Source organism: Schistocerca serialis, chromosome 6, assembly GCF_023864345.2.
Source record: "Schistocerca serialis cubense isolate TAMUIC-IGC-003099 chromosome 6, iqSchSeri2.2, whole genome shotgun sequence".
NCBI lineage: Eukaryota > Metazoa > Arthropoda > Insecta > Orthoptera > Acrididae > Schistocerca > Schistocerca serialis.
Window position 1 is genome coordinate 60,538,707 of NC_064643.1, and position 16,839 is coordinate 60,555,545.

Below are 16,839 nucleotides of genomic sequence, written 5' to 3' on the forward strand. Positions count from 1 at the left end.
TTCTCTTTTCAATAATCTAGGCACCTAACCTGCACAGATTTTTCTGTACCCTACTGACTATACCAGTGACACCACACTACCCAGTGACAAACGAATCATTTCAGCAAGCGATCGTGTCATCACGCATCTGTCATTTTGGATGATCTGATCAATGGTCTCCTTATTCACATCTCTCACTGCCGTCGATGGTCTACCGCATCGTGAATTGTCCAGTAGAGAGAAATCACCTTCTTTAAACCTCTGCAACCACAACTGCGATCCACTGGGTCCTCCCCATAAACAGGAAGCAACTTCCTCTGAATCGGTGGCAGAGTCATTACCGGTCTTGAAGAGGAACTCCATCACCGACCGTTATCGCAAGCTGACATCTACTACACGGTCCATTATGGCTCACCTGTAAGTAAAAGAAAATACTTTTATACACCAACTTATAGCTGAATGTTCCAAGTATGTTCACAAAAAATTTCATTCTCCTCCTGCAAAAAATAAAAAATCAGAGACGACTGTGCAAAACATTTTGAACGCCCTTTGTACAAGGGAAGCAGAGTCGCTGCCAGGTAGTCAGTTAGAAAGCTACAATCGTCGCGATAACTTGGAAGTGATAAAAGATAAACAACTGCAACTATTGGCTATTACCACGGACTTCAGTCAGTGTTGTGCTTAGCGATGTTAGAAATACGCGGAATATGACCGTGTGTGTTTTAGTGCTAAGTGTGCTATTGTTGCATTTTTCAGTGCGAATAAAGTGTTTATTCGAGAATAACTTGCATCTAATTTACCTACGTCGTAACAATATAATGAAATGAATCGTTATGCAATAAGAAAAAGAAAAGTAGAAATATCTGAAGATTCCGGTCACCATTTAGCCGCAAGAACACCACCAGATGTACAGGCAGAACCTAGCACTTCGTCGAAACATCCACAACAATGTTCATCGACTAATTCCTTTAATCTCACGGATATTGGCAATTATTTGGATATATTAGCGTCAGGAAATATTAGTGGTGGTATAAAACAGGAAACCTGAAAAAGGTTATATCTTTCCTATTTCCGAGCACAACAAGAGAGGACGGGTTGAACGCAGACAAGTGCACCATAATCACTTTGAACTGTATCCATGGCTAGTGTTCTCACAAGTTAAACAGGTACTTCTTTGCACTAACTGTTCAATTTTTGTGAATAATAAAACAGTTGGAGGAAATCTGTTGTCGCCAAGAAACCTGTGACTGAACCACTAACAAAGTTTGCCAGACTTACTGGTAAAGACCCACTTCCAGCTCAAGTACCTCGTAGAAGCGTCAACAGATGCAAAATTATTTTTGGCGACAGGAGACAACCGCGAACTTGAGGTCGTAAATCAACTGTCAAGACAGTGAACGGAAAGCATAAGGAAAACAGAGATCGTCTTGTACCTATAATAAAACCAATCGTACTTCACGGAAAGCAAAATATTCCTCTGCGGAGGCATAGAGATGATGGGAGTCTATTAGAAAATGAAAATGATCGTGAATGTATAGTGAGTAACGAGGAAACTTCAGAGTTCTTCTAAGATTTAGAACTGACGCTGGAGATCGAAACTAAAACATCACCTTGAGACCACTAAAGCGAACGCCACTTATATAAGTAAAACAACGTGTAACGAACCTAATTATACTGTCAAACAGTGATGTTATCGAGAATACTGGAGGAAATGAAAGATATTATTACAGCATAATCTTCGATGAGACTACGGAAATAGAGCACATCGCCCAACTGAGTTTAGCTGTTGATGGTCACGGCAAATTACAAGAAAATTTTTTGGGTTTCGTTGACACCCATAAAGAGTATAACTGTAGTGGAAACATTGACGATGAACCTCAGGAGAGTCAAGATGAAGAGCGTAGCGTTACTGGTGAAGTATTAGGTACTACGATTCTAAGGAGAATGGAAAGCCTTTCAGTGTCACTGGACCCCTGTGTGGGTATAGGCTGTGATGGTTGCTCAGTTAATATGTGAGAATTGAAAGGAGCTGTGGCTACAACAAAAAAGAAAACCATCAACGCGCAAGTAGCACCGTGTCGAAGTCATCAGCTCAACCTCGCTGTGTCTCGCAGTTGCAAAGTTCTAACTCACCTGGTACTGCTGGAGAAGTAGTATCGTACTTTACAGCGTCCAGCAAGCTTTTCGCAACTCTGAAGAGCCACCTAAAACACTCGCTGCAGTCATATTGTCAAACGAGGTGCGTTTACAATGAGTGGCTTTATAACACATCCAGTCAGCAAAATTTTACAAGACCATTGCTTGGACGTCACGGCCGCGCTGTATTAGCCGAGTGGTGTAAGGCGCTGCAGTCATGGACTGTGCGGCTGGTCCCGGCGGAGGTTCGAGTCCTCCCTCGGGCATGGGTGTGTGTGTTTGTTCTTAGGATAATTTTGGTTAAGTAGTGTGTAAGCTTAGGGACAGATGACCTTAGCACTCAAGTCCCATAAGATTTCACACACATTTGAACATTTGGACGTCACGGTGGCAAAAGCAAAATTAGATTCGACGCTCAGGGTGTACGACGGCATGAGGGCTAATGCTGATGGCTATTTTGCTCGTATTATTGAGGAGGCGAAGGAAGTTATGGAAGAGTTAGACGAGCAAACAAAGACTATAGTATCAGTTCATAAAATGAATTATCGCTTTCGCTAGCGAGAACGCAGCATTGTAAATAATAGCGTTGGCTTGTTAGCGTTCCGTGGTTTTTAACACATTTGTGTATTCCGTGATTTTACTAAAGATTTTCTTCTCTAAGCTGAGACCTGACTACAGAAGACAGTATTTTAAAAGGAGGTGTACTTCTATTTGTTAAAAAGGAAAGGACAGCCGCCATTGCTGCGCGATATAAGATAATATTAATTTTTGTCAGTATTCGCTTTTGTAAGAAAATGAATCTCGTGGTAGCTGTGCATTGAGAAGAACGTTTTATGAAATAATAATTGTTATCTTAAAAGGTAAAATTTTTCTGAGTTTAAAAGTGAATATTATGCTCATCATTCCTCTCCTAATAATTACGATATAAAGTGCAAGCAAGTAGCAGACTTAGGATTTTGAATGCTAGGTAGTACTGTGCAACCCCTGTTTAATATCACGGTCTTTTGGAATGAACAGATTCTCTTTTGTGAAAAGCGAAAAATTGTGGAACTTGCCCTACCGACAGAATCATATTTGTTCAGAATGGTATCTGTCTGAATTGCTCTTCAATAACAACGTCAAGAATTTTTCAGAGCTACATTACGACGCAGATCTTGAAAAGCTGTTTCTTACGCCGACTGTTAAGAAAAACTTTAACCTTGAGTGCGCTCGGTTGCACCGGAGACGCCACGCATTGCTGAACAGATTGATAATTTTCTCTTTTTCAGCCAAGAAGACAGTAATTAAGATCCTCAGCATTAAATATTTTATTTTTCATGAAAAGGTCAATTTCAATTTTCACACTAAAACGTAACGACAAAGGACAGATTTATTTAAATCATTTAATACTAGGAAGGAAAGAGGACCAGGTAATAGTAGAGAACAGTAGTTACAATTAATTTTTCAGCGGAAAATTTCGAGGCTGCCTGTCTTTTCCATTTACTCTTATCAGGAATGCTTAATATTTGTTCTAGTGGCCCAGGGAGAAAAATTGGCGACCAACTTATCAGGATATCCTTGATAATATGAATGTATGTATTGTATTTATGTGATCTGTACTGTAACATTTTGTGTATTTCTTCTGTTGTATGCATATTTACTGGACGAGTTGTGCGGCCAACTGTATGCAGAGAGGCCAATCTATATGCTCACTGATACCATTAATGAAAACTGCAGTCAACTCTACGGAATACAGGCAAGCAACTGCAACCAGTCTGGCTCTGTGACACTCAGTCTTCTTACTATAGTCTTTTCCTTACACCGTGAATAATAGATGTGTTTTGGTTATATGTGTACTCTTGTCTATAAAAAATGTGTTTGAAATCTTATGGGACTGAACTGCTAAGATCATCAGTCCCTAAGCTTACACACTACTTAACCTAAAATATCCTAAGGACAAACACACACATCCATGCCCGAGGGAGGACTCGAACCTCCGCCAGGACCAGCCGCACAGTCCATGACGGCTTTTAGCAGATCATGCTATTTGAAGGGGAGCGAATGTTTGTTATTGGCTCGATCGGTGTGGCTCTGGGACATTAGGATTCTAGGAATGGCTCTTGGGAGCAAGATGGGTTTTCTGTAATAAATAGAGTGTTGAAACGGTGTTGAGAGGTTATAGGATGAGCTTCGTTTGGAGACGTGACAGAGGAGAGAGTTGATATTGCAAAGGAGTGAGTGATGGAAACTGAGCTAGAGGTCGCGAATACTTTACATATTTAATGGATTTCTAATGGAAGTGGGACTTTGACTCATTGAGTTGGTACGAACTGTACCTGTGAGCGATCACCATAAGAATTGGTTCAGGGAACTTTGACGTGAATTCCTGCTGTCCCGGGGCTATTTGTGCCTAGTTAAAAGCACAGGACTTTGTTATTTTGACAACTAGAAATGATTTATCAATTTCAGGGAAGTCTCTACCATTGTGATTACGCAGATTTACGTGATCCTGGTTGCAATTGAATATTATGTCTATATTATTTGAACTGAATTATTTAAGGACTATCATTTTCTAGATACTCTTTCACGTGATTGATTGGATAAGTTATCACTCTATCCAATATAGATTTGTAATGTCGTCTACTTCAACTTATTACCAGCTTTTATTGCCTTTTATTATTAGTAGTTAGGACCCATTCGGAAAACACTGACGAACTCATTCAGAAGTTTGACAGGAAAAGGTTCTTCACCATCATTGATCTCCAAATGTCCAATTGTCAGCTCAAACTAAATCCCGATTCAAGACAATATACTGCATTCGTATATGCTGGACGAAGCTGTCAATTCAAAGTTTTACCTTTTGGACGGGATGTCAGCTCCGGCGTATTTATTCAATCATTAGCTGCTGTTTTAGGTCCGGAACTGGAAGTGATGATATTTTAATAGCTACATCGTCATGGGAAGACCACACAAAACACTTATCCAACTTTTGAAAGCTCAAGAACCACTGCGAACCTACAATAAACTCTCTTCGCACTCGATTGGGTCAAGTTCCTCGGACACATGGTTGACGACAAAGAAATATTACCCGACGCAGCTAAGATCAGTGCAATAAAGAATTTTCCGGCTCCATGCAGTATGAAACAGCTGAAATCTTATCTCGGTCTGACGTCATTCTTTCGCCGTTTCATTGAAGATCAGGCTATGAATGCGGAGGTGCTGCATCAGTTATTGAAGAAGAATGGACCGTGGAGATGGACGCAAGAATGTCAAACTGCTTTTTAGAATGCCAAGAATGCTCTTGTAAATGCAAGACTACTGCATCGTCCTGGTATGAACCTTGAATTCGGATTGTTGTCTGACTCGTCCACCACTGGACTGGGAGCGTGCTTGTTCAGTATCAAGAATATTGATGGACAACCAACCTCTTGCCCCGTCGCGTTTGCGAGTAGAGTTTCATCGTGTTGGGAGAGATCGTACACTACAACGGAATTAGGAGCACCAGCGGTGGTGCAGGCATTCCGTAAATTCCAGTACCATCAACAGAGGGCGGACGGCTGTTTACTGCGACCACCAAGCGTTGTCCTTTCTTCAACAGTGCAAGTTACTCCATGCGAGACTCTCTCGATGGACCTTAGCACTTCAAGAGTATAACTTGACAGTAGTATATGTTCAAGGGAAGCACAACCAAATAGCGGATGCTTTGTCACGTCTACCTGAAGATATGGAATCCGATCTTGGAATTACGAATGAAGAACAGGAGCATAAGATACTATTGATGAAGGATTTTGAGAGCAGAAGATACTATCTATTAGTAGATGCAAAATCCTGTCGTCATAAGGCGCATAAATATGCATATTTCCACACAATGATTAATAGAATGATCAATTTACCGCCAAAAAATCAACCATACACAAAGAAATTGCTGTACTCCAATATGTTGCCTGACAGAACGATTTCACAACAAACACAGTAGTTCAAATCTATGAAATAACACTAAACCACACACAACGAAATCCATAACAACATAAAATTTGTAAGAGAATCACCAACGAAACGGAAACCCCACACATAAAATTATATATCTAGGAAACATATCTAATATATTGAATGCATTACTAAACAATACAACAGCAAAACTCTCTTAACCAACCAGCTAAAAATTACAATGAATCCATTTAGGGAAAACGCAATTACGAGTTCACAACAACCCATACATCTATAAAATCGAATGTAAAATTTGTAAAAAATAGTTACATATGTCGAACAGGAGGAAATATTGACATTAGATATTGAGAGTGCGTGAGAAATTACGAGCGTAATGTATCCATTTTTTCCTTCTCATTACAGACTGAGAACCACAAAGCTGAACGTATAGAACAAGCGACGAAAATCCTCTACGTAGTACGGAAGGGATTAATGGTGAACGTTCTTAAAGAAGTAACTATAGACTGTACTAAAACGAGAAACAAATTTTAAAAGTAACAACTCTATAGAATATTTTATTAAAATCTTAAAGTAGGATAAAGACGGACACTTCATAGTCAAAGACAAATTTAGCAGCAAAGATTAAACGATTAACCAACTTAGCTCTTTGCCTATATAAAGCAAATTTGTGAAACAATATCATCTCTTGTTCAGCTGTCAGGAATTTGTTAACATATAACTATAAAGTAAAGTACTTTTGACAGCATCCATTGATGTGAAAAATGACAAACAAGTTGTCAAAAACATAGATCACCAAATCATAGCAATTTAACAAGCGACAACGCCCACCGATGTGAAATGGAAGTCCAGAATAATTAGATGAAAGCAAACGTATACACACAATACATAGCTATAACACATAACTAAAAAATGTGAAGGGACTAATGATACAATTCTATATACTGACGGTGGTAGCTGTTGGCATAATAGGCCAATTGTAATAAGGAAATACGACTGAAGCAGCGGACCTGGATTCATATATGTGTAAAGTCACCAGCTACACATTTCACGCTGGAGGCCCCGAAGAATGTACATTATCTTTCTGTTGATTTCATGAGATTTCTTTTTAGCCAGCTTCCCCTTTCCTCTACGGTTCCTGCTCATCGGTACATGAGATCTGCCTGGTGGTGGCAGAACGATGGTTGTTCAAACGCTTTTCCAGTTCACAACAGTATCGCCAAGAGTGGACTTCGGTAGCTTTAGAAGAGTTGAGATGCCCCTGGTGGAGCTGTTACTCGCCTGACACCGAATTCCTAGTCCACATTTGAAGTCGATAAGATCTCTTGACAGACCCGTTCTGGAGCTGCAGTTGCTCCACTAACAACCCAGTACTGCCCGCCTCCTTTAATACTGGCGAGTCCGGCTCCCGTGACGTGTAGTGGTGACTCCCGCATTACACATTGGTGTGCAGATATTTGTGATCATGCTGCGATTTCAGCACTCGCAGACAAGGATAGCTACTATGCTGACACTGCAGCGTAATCCAAGTAGTGACGTCGTATTAATCGTATAACTATGCAGTGTAGTGGAACCTCAAGTAAACTGTCCGGAGTGCTCTAAGAACCTGGGACTCTATAAAAGTCCCATAACTAGTTGAAGTGACTGGAAGTGACGGGGAAGTACTTGGAACGCAGTACTCACGGTGAGTGGACAGCGGGAGCAGGCTCGTGGGCGGCGGGAGCCGGCGGAGTGAGGCAGTGAGGGGCCCCCTGTCTGCACAGTGGGCGCGATCGTCGGCGGCGGGGCTGCGCTATCTGGGCGACCACGACCGGTGGCGCTTGTCAGGGCCGGGAACAGGTTTTTATGTCTGCGTAGTTAGAGGGGTGAAGGAACGTGCGTGCGTCCGTAGAAGGAAAACGGGACGTGTTCAGTTCTGTGTGCTCAGCCAATTGAGGTGAGACAAATTAATCACCTGAAGTTACCAGGGATGAAATACAGGGAGTCATAGAGCATCTACAAGACAAAGCAGGCTGCAGTTTTAAGAGTCGTAGCACATGAAAGGGAAGCGGTAGTAGAGAAGGGAATATCGGTTCAGTCAATCCCCGTGTTGTTTAATCTGTACATGGAGCAAGCAATGAAGAAGCTAAGGGGAGAGGGAAAGGGGGAAAGGGAAAGCGAAACTTTAAGGAAGAAATAAAAACTTAGACGTCTTCCGACGATACTGTAATTCCTTCACAGGTAGCAAAGGACTTGGAAGGTCAGTTTATAAGAGAATTAAGAGTGTCCTCGAAATAGCCTACGATATTAACATCAACAAATGCAATACTACGGAAGTAAGGTGCAAACAAATTATATTACGTAACGGTGACGTTATTAGATTAGGAAATGAATATGGTACTAGGCAAATACTTATTTTTTGTCATCTGAGAGCAAAATAACCCACGATGACCAAGAGAAATAGAATACAAAATAGAAACTGGTAGAAGTAATTAATACTCACCTGAAATACGCTGCATGACACAGAAAGTCAGATAACTGGAAAAGGGGGAGGGAACAAAACGAAATTTCAGGGACTGAGAGGGTATGTAATTTTGTTTCAGTGAGTACAAAACCGATTCAAATCTGCAAAAGTACTTGGCTGTACAATCTACTCATCAGTATAACGTTGCTCCCTCTTTCGCCTGGAAGCAAGATCTGATTCGGTTGTCTCCTCTCCTTAGGAAAGCAGTCTCACAAATATTGTAACTGGTCATTCATGTCCACCATGCTGTCACTGAAACGCAGCAATTTTGAAAGATGTGAAAAATTTGAATTTTTATTGGATAAATTGGTCCTCCAAATTCAGCACTTTGTTTAAATGAAGAAATAATATTAGTTTCTCTATAAAAATGATCATTATGTCTAACAAACATTCCATCAGCTAGATTGAAATTAATATTTATGAGCTGTAATGGGATACGTTTAGGAACATTATTAGCAAATGCTTTTTCATTTTATCTTCTTTAATCTGTATATTAGGTTTCTTCGACTGCATAAATTTTGCTACATTTTTCAAACTGTATTGACGAAGAGGAGCGTCCATTGTTTCGGCGTTAGTATATAATTTCTTATTCTTGTTGTAATATTTGAAGTTAAAGAAGTTGAATGAAAGCAATTAATGAAACACATTTATTAGTTTCTTTTATTGGATGAGTTAATCTTTTTCTGCTAGGTGCAGCCAGCTGAGATTATGTCAGCACCAACGATGCCAGTCATCGGGGTTCCAAGGAAATACTTGGGTCCTTTCGACAGCTGGCTAAATTGGCGAAGACGGCCAAGCTGACGATTGCTGCCAAGCTGACAATTGGCAGCATCGTACCCAGGGTGGACCGAGGTCCTCTGGTCTGGAGTCGAGTGGACAATTTAAACCAGAGGCTACATCGACTCTTTGATGAAAATGGTTGCAAATTCCTCGACCCAGGCTATGGGGTGGAAGGTTGTAGGACGCCCCTCGATAGATCAGGGGTGCACTACACACAGGAAGCAGCTACATCGGTAGCACAAGACTTGTGGTGTGCACATAGGTTTTTATTAGATTAAGTTCCTCCGAACGGGAAACCAAGTGTTGGACTGAAAAATTACCAGTTCATGACACTGATGTAGGTGTGCCAACTGTAAAAATTGTTAGTTCGCCTAAACAGGTCATTCCAGAGGATTTAAATATGCTAAATCTGATGTCAGTAAATTGTCGAAGTGTCTGTAGCAAGATCGCCCAGTTACTCTCCGAAATAAACAGCAGTAATTCCAAGATTGTATTAGGTACTGAAAGCTGCTTGAAACCAGACATGAACAGCAGTGAAATTTGGAACTCGGAGTGGACAGTGTTTAATAAGGGTGGGACTGATGTTATGGGAGGTGGTGTGTTCATCGCAGTTAAAAGCTGTTTAAACGCAGTTGAGATCGATACTGGGTCAGACTGTGAAATAGGATAAAGCTGTCAACCATACAAGGAGTGACCATTGTTATACGATGTTTTTATAGACCACCAACATCCGCAACAAAGTCTTAAGTACATAGGAAATAAATATCCAAATATTCGTTAGTTATAAGTGGAGATTTTAATCTGGCGTCCATTGATTGCGAAAACATGTTTATCACAGGCGGCAGTAGCAAAGACTCGTGTGAAGTGATCGTAGGAGCGCTCTCAACATACAACCTTGAGTAAATGGTTAGAAAACCAACTCCAGATGGGAACATATTAGATATCATGGTAGCAAACAGACCTGATCTTTTTGGGCGTTTAATCTAGAAGAAGGTATTAGCGACCTTGGTTCAACAAACATATTGGGAAGTTCCTGAGAAGGCAGAGAATTTTGTACAGTCATTTTACACATAGTCCCTGCCCTGCTGACAAACACAAATTATGTAAAATGAAAGCAGCTGTCAAAAAGTCAATGAGAGATTATTTAACGAATTTGAAAGCAATATTTTATCTGTAGATTCTTACCAAAAATTTTGGTTGTATGTAATATCTATCAACACTACAAATAATTCAGTACCTTCTCTTGCTGACAGTATGAGTAATGTAACGGATGATGTTAAACAGCAGACCGAAATTCTAAACCTACCTTTCAAAAACTCGTTTACGGTAGAGGACTGCAGCACCATTCCCCCTTTCAATTATCGAACAAACGCAAGGATGGCTGACATTGTGTTTAGTGCACCTGGGGACTGTAAAACAGTTAAGATCCTTAGACACCAGGAAGGCATCTGGCCAAGATGGTATCCCTGTAAGTTTTTATGTTGACTATCCTACAAATACAGCATCATTCTTATCCATCATCTATCAGAGATCATTGGAACAGCGGAAAGTTCCACGGGACTGGAAGAAGGCCCACGTCATTGAAATCTATAAGAAGGGTAGAAAATCGGATGCACATGATTACTGGCCAATTTCACTGGCATTGATTTGTTATAGAATCATGGAACATATTTTGTGTTCAGGCATAATGAGCTTTCTAGACTCTGAGAAGCTCATCTGCAGAAACCAAAACGGTTTTAGGAAACAGCGGTCATGCGAGACACAGCTGGCCCTCTTTGCACATGATATACAACACGCTCTAGATATTGGCTCCCAGGTGGATCCCAAATTCCTCGACTTTAGAAAGGCGTTCGACTCAGTTCCGCACTGTCGCTTGCTGCTAAAAGTGTGCGCTTGCGGTCTATCCGATGGCATATGTGGTTGGATAAAATGTTTTCTAACAGACAGAGCAGTATGTCGGCCTGAATGGGCAGACTTCAACAGAAACAAGTGTAACATCAGGTGTGCCCCACGGCAACGTAATAGGTCCGCTGCTTTTTACGATTTACATAAACGATCTGGTTGATGGTATTGACAGTGGCATTGGACTGTTTGCCGATGATGCTGTAGTCTGCAGGAAAGTAGTATCACACGAAAGTTGTGGATAAATTAAGGAGGATTTGCAAAAAATAAATGCGTGGTGTAAGGATTGGCAGTTATCTCTGAGTATTAGTAAGTGTAACCTACTGCGTATAACAAAGCGAAAATCCCCATTAAGGTACGAGTACAAAATAAATGCCCAGTCTTTGGAAGTAGTAACATCCATTAAGTATCTGGGTGTCACTATTCGAAATGATCTCAAATGCAACGATCTTATGACACAAGTCACGCGTAAGGTGAACTCTAAATTGTGGTTTATTGGTAGAATCCTGAAGCGATGCAGTCCTTCAACAAAGGAAATTGCTTACAATTCTTAAGTTCGTCTAGTCTTAGAATATTGTTCGTCTGTGTGGGACCCTTACCACTTGGGTCTGATTCAAGAGATTGAGAAGGTTCAAAGAAAAGTGGCAAGAATCATGACTGGTACATTTACCCATCGCGAGAGCGTTACAAATGTCATAGAAAGTTTGAAGTGGGACGCACTTGCAGATAGATGACCCGCTAAACGGAAGGGGCTGCTCAATAAATTCCAAAATCCGATCTACGCCGAGGATGTAGAGTATATCTTATTACCACCAACTTTGAAATCACCCAATGATCACCATTCAAAGATAAGGGAAATAAGAGCTCGTACTGAGGCATTCAGACAGTCGTTTTTCCCTCACACAATCTGCGAGTAGGACAGATGGGGGAAAATATGACTTTGGCGCAAATAGTACCCTCCGCCACACACCAAATGGTAGCTAGTGGACTATATATGTAGATCTAGGTGTGCTTGTGGACAAATATCATTAAAGACTGAAAATTATGTTCTAGCTCTAGGGTGGTTAAGTGAATCAGAAATAAGTGATTTGTTAGCGAATTATGAAAAAGAAAGAAATTTAAAAAATATGTTAAAAAAGAAATATGAGTGAAATAATGTTACACTTTATCAATCATAGTGAACTCATTGTTTCTGGATTAAGATCTGTTGGTACATTCAAACGTGTTAGTAACTATCCAATTGGATACAGTGGTGATAAATTAGAAATTGGCGAAACAGAATATGAAGGTACTGACGGATTAATGAATCTTTTAACAAAAAAGAACTACCTATGGATGATTTAAGTAAAGAATTTTATTCTCTTGATTTAGAAAATAATTTTCGAATTTTATTCGGCTCAGATACTGTATATTCTGACAGTAATTCAAATAAAATGAGATCAAATTAATTACATAAATGAAATTATTTAATAAAAACAATTGTTGAAGAACATTTTCCTAATTTTTGAGAAAGAAATTTTGGTGATCGATTTGAAAATGTTGTTTAAGTTTAGTAAAATAATATTCAAAAAACAGGTTGAATTTATTTGGATGAATGATGTTCATCAATTAATTCATAGATTGACAGTAATTCATGGTGAAGAATTGACAAGAAATAAAAATTATCATAATGACAAAATCAGAATAATACAGATGTTGACAAACAAATTTAGAGATTTTATTACTAATAGTCCCAACGTAACTCAATGTATGATTAGATTTCTGAATAATGTTTCTCACATGGTTAGAAAAAGTGGAAAACTTGGAAAAGGGTTAGTTTGTCAAACTGAGATTCGAAATGCATGTTACAAGATATCGATTTTGTGTTCCAGTGACCAAATTAGAAGAAAAATTAGATGAGATCAAGGAAGTAGTCCATTATACGAAGTTTGTAAACAGGATGATATTGCTAACAGAGAGAGTAAATTTATAATTTATTGTACCTAATTTATTTTATTTTATAGTTATTTTATTTATATAATTTATAATATATATAATTATATACTTATAATATATATAATATAATGTACATAATTATATATTATATATATATTACATATATTATTTGTATAGAAGAATTTATAAAATTTAATTTAGAATTTAAAATTTATAATTTAGAAAAAAGATATGAAGCTCATAAAAAACTTAAGTTATTTTCAGAAGAAAGAATGCATGCTTCTGATGCTTTGTTAGGTGTAAAAATTGCTTCAACTGCAATTTGAGTAATAATGTATGGAAAACGAAAGTTAGGACTTGGATAAAATGTTGATGAAAATGGATGGGGGTTATCAAAAAAATTCTTTATTAACTTTTAATCTATATAAATGAATAAATTTAGTTTTGATCATACCAAAGTTACAGATGGTAAAATTAAACCAAATTCAGTTTATATTAAACTAAATAGTGAGGAATTAAATAGTATAGATCAATTTTTAACTCATGCATGTCCTTGGCAAGGTCCATCTTTGCAACCAGGACACCATGCAGTGCAGTACAGATGGGCCCAACAACATGGCGAATGGACTGCTCAGGACTGGTATCACATTCTCTTCACTGATAATTGTCGCATAAGCCTTCAACCAGAAAATCGTCAGAGACGTGTTTGGAGGCAACTCGGTCAGGCTGAACGCCTTAGACACACCGTCCAGCGAGTGCATCAAGGTGGAGGTTCCCTGCTGTTATGGGGTAGCATTATGTGGGGCCGATGTACACCGCCAGTGGTCACAGAAGGCGTTTTAATGGCTGTAGGATACGTGAATGCCATCCTCTGACTGACAGTGCAACCATATCGCAGCATATTGGCGAGGCATTCGTCTTCATAGATGACAATTCGCCCCCCCCCCCCCCCCATCGTTCACATCTTGTGAATGACTTCCTTCAGGATAACGACATCGCTCGACTAGAATGGCCAGCATATTCTCCAGACAAGATCCCTATCGGACATGCCTGGGATAGATTGAAAAGGGCTGTTTATGGACGACGTGACCCACCAACCACTCTGAGGAATCTACGCCGAATCGCCTTTGAGGAGTGGGACAATCTGAACCAACAGTTCCTTGATGAACTTGTGGATAGTATGCCATGACATATAGAAGAATGCATCCATGCAAGAGGACGTGCTACTGGGTATTAGAGGTACCGGTGTGTACAGCAATCTAGACCACCACCTCTAAAGTTCTCGCTGTATATTGGTACAACATGCAATTTATGGTTTTCAAGAGAAGCAAAAAAGGCGGAAATGATGTTTATGTTGATCTCTATTCCAGTTCTCTCCACAGGTTCTGGAACCCTCGGAGCCGAGGTGATGCAAAACTTTTTTTGATGTGTGTGTAAATTGTCATTTTCCTATGATCTGGTAATATGATTGTTGGTGCAGAAGATCTGATCAAGAGCAAGTTGCTCGAGCTCATAGAGATTATCCCCAATTAATGAATAAGCGATTATGACTCTAATCACATGTGCATGCAACTTAATGTGCTGCAGCGCATAGCTTATGTCATTCTTTGAAGGTGGTACTGGAGGCTGCGGTATCGTCCTCACGGCATATCGCAGGAGTGAGGAGGCACTCAAAGTGAGTATGTATTACAAGGGACAATGCTTGTGATTCTGAACATTCTTAAACATTTATTTTTCTTTTTTGTATTTTGGCACAGACCATTTCTTGTAACGACAATCACTTAGATGCTTTGCTAATCACCTGCTCAAAGTAAAGGAGTTCACACAAAAATGCCATTTATGACTGTCACTACTCTACTGGCACTAAAGAAGTAGGGATATGGGCGACATCCAACAAAAATGATAATTTTCCCTCTTGTAGATTAGCACCAAATCTAAATGCCGCTTACGCTGCCCAGTGAAATCAGAGAAATGGGGGGATCAAGTGACTTCCTAACTTCGCTATAAGTATCTAGCTTCGTTTCCTTCAGGCCATGAACATAGACTGATGCATCAGTATTATGCATATCAAATTTCCTTATGTCATGAATTTTAATCAGGAAATCATACCTTAAAAGTTATAATACCAATGAATATTTTCGCCTCTCTGGAAATTTGTGGAAGTTGTGCATCTGTCTTATTTCTCTGGTACGTAGGAATTGACCGTGCAAAACAAAACTATTCTTTAAGATTTTGGACCTTTGGACCTTTGTACAACCCCATTTAGCAGCTACATCATCTAGAAGGTGTAGATAGTTGGACCTGCCTACATTTAATAGATTAAAAACACGTGAGGTGCTAGTATGGCTTTCAGAAACGTGGCCCAATATGGGACTGAAGGTAAAAGTTCAAAACTATGTAGCAGTAGCAGTTCCCCACAACATCACACTATCCTCTCCAAACTATGGACCATGCTCTTCGCCTCAGCATCTCCAGTTTGGTTTGAGTGATCCATCGGTTCACAACATAACACTTCACCTCACTTAATGGATGAACACTGTGGATCGAGAACACTTTTGGAGAGCTCCCTTTTCAGAAATGGTGGACGTGAGTTCATGAAATGCATTTTATCTCAGTAAGTGGCAGTAGAATGAGGACAAATTAGACCTGGTATTGAAATTCACATGCAACTACTAGTAATTTAAAGGTGATATGCAACTAAGCTGTTGCTTGTCTACATTAGTAGTAGCGTAGAGAGAAAGCCACTGCTACCTGGAGTTTAATTATAAGAAGGAGGTTGACAATTATAGCAATTGAGCTGGGCCATGGTACTGGCAGGTTGAACCTGGATCTCCTGTGAGAGGACCTATACCATGGCGAGTATGTTGTAGAGATGATGGGCAGCACCAAATGAAGTTATGTAGGCTGCAGCATGATGATAGAGTGGGATACTGTGATTGTGCAGTTGTTGCCACGCTAGGCACCTTCTGGATTGTTGAAATTATTCTGCAGTAAAAATAACGAGATATGTATATATTACTTTCAAAAAATAATATGTGTGTATGTGTGTGTGTGTGTGTGTGTGTGTGTGTGTGTGTGTGTAGAAGTAAATAATAAGTTTGTTTGGTTCTTGCCAGAAGTATGATCAGTGTCTATATAACTGCACTGTGATATTATCTCAGCATCATCGAGTGTGCTGTTTACCACATCGTCCATCCTCTTGGATATATTAGACCGACAGGCCTATTGTGACTTGGCTATGTTACAGCCATAAAAAAACTCATTGTCCTTCATGTAGTGACCCATATGTAATTGCATGCTACCTGCATGTGTGGTTGATGATGTATTCGGTATTTCTGAAAAAAAATAGCAGTCAATTTATAAGTTACAACCGTCCACACCCAAACAAGTACATCAATATACATACAGACATATAATTCACAGTCTACACCCTCACCCAGGGAGCACATTGTAGTAGCTGCATTCAATTCATTGGCTTCATCATTCATGCCAGACCAACCTCCTACTTCGGCAGCCAATGTAAACTGCACCAAATACTCCTCCGTGTTGTTGGCCATGAAAGGGGACTTCACTGCACACATATCATCATTATCTGTAACGTAAGAATGCCACTAATTCATTCAAAAATAGATTGAGCATCACAAAAAGCACATGCACATGCACATGAGTTACTTACATTG

The 16,839-nt window shown here is 39.6% G+C and overlaps 2 protein-coding genes across 2 annotated transcripts in view; one reads left to right on the forward strand and one right to left on the reverse strand.

Annotated features, from left to right (window-relative positions):
• The window catches only part of LOC126484362 (UDP-glucosyltransferase 2-like), a 109,219-nt gene extending 101,456 nt beyond the window's left edge, over positions 1-7,763 (reverse strand). Inside the window, exons 1-2 of the mRNA XM_050107831.1 lie at positions 7,723-7,763; positions 321-394 (exon numbers count right to left, since the gene is read on the reverse strand). The gene's annotated coding sequence lies outside the window, so the exon portion shown is untranslated. The remainder of the gene's footprint in view (positions 1-320; positions 395-7,722) is intronic.
• Positions 2,548-16,839, forward strand: part of LOC126484264 (protein roadkill-like) — a 93,817-nt gene continuing 79,525 nt past the window's right edge. Inside the window, exon 1 of the mRNA XM_050107686.1 lies at positions 2,548-2,637. Within this exon, the coding sequence (XP_049963643.1) occupies positions 2,548-2,637 (90 nt within the window). The remainder of the gene's footprint in view (positions 2,638-16,839) is intronic.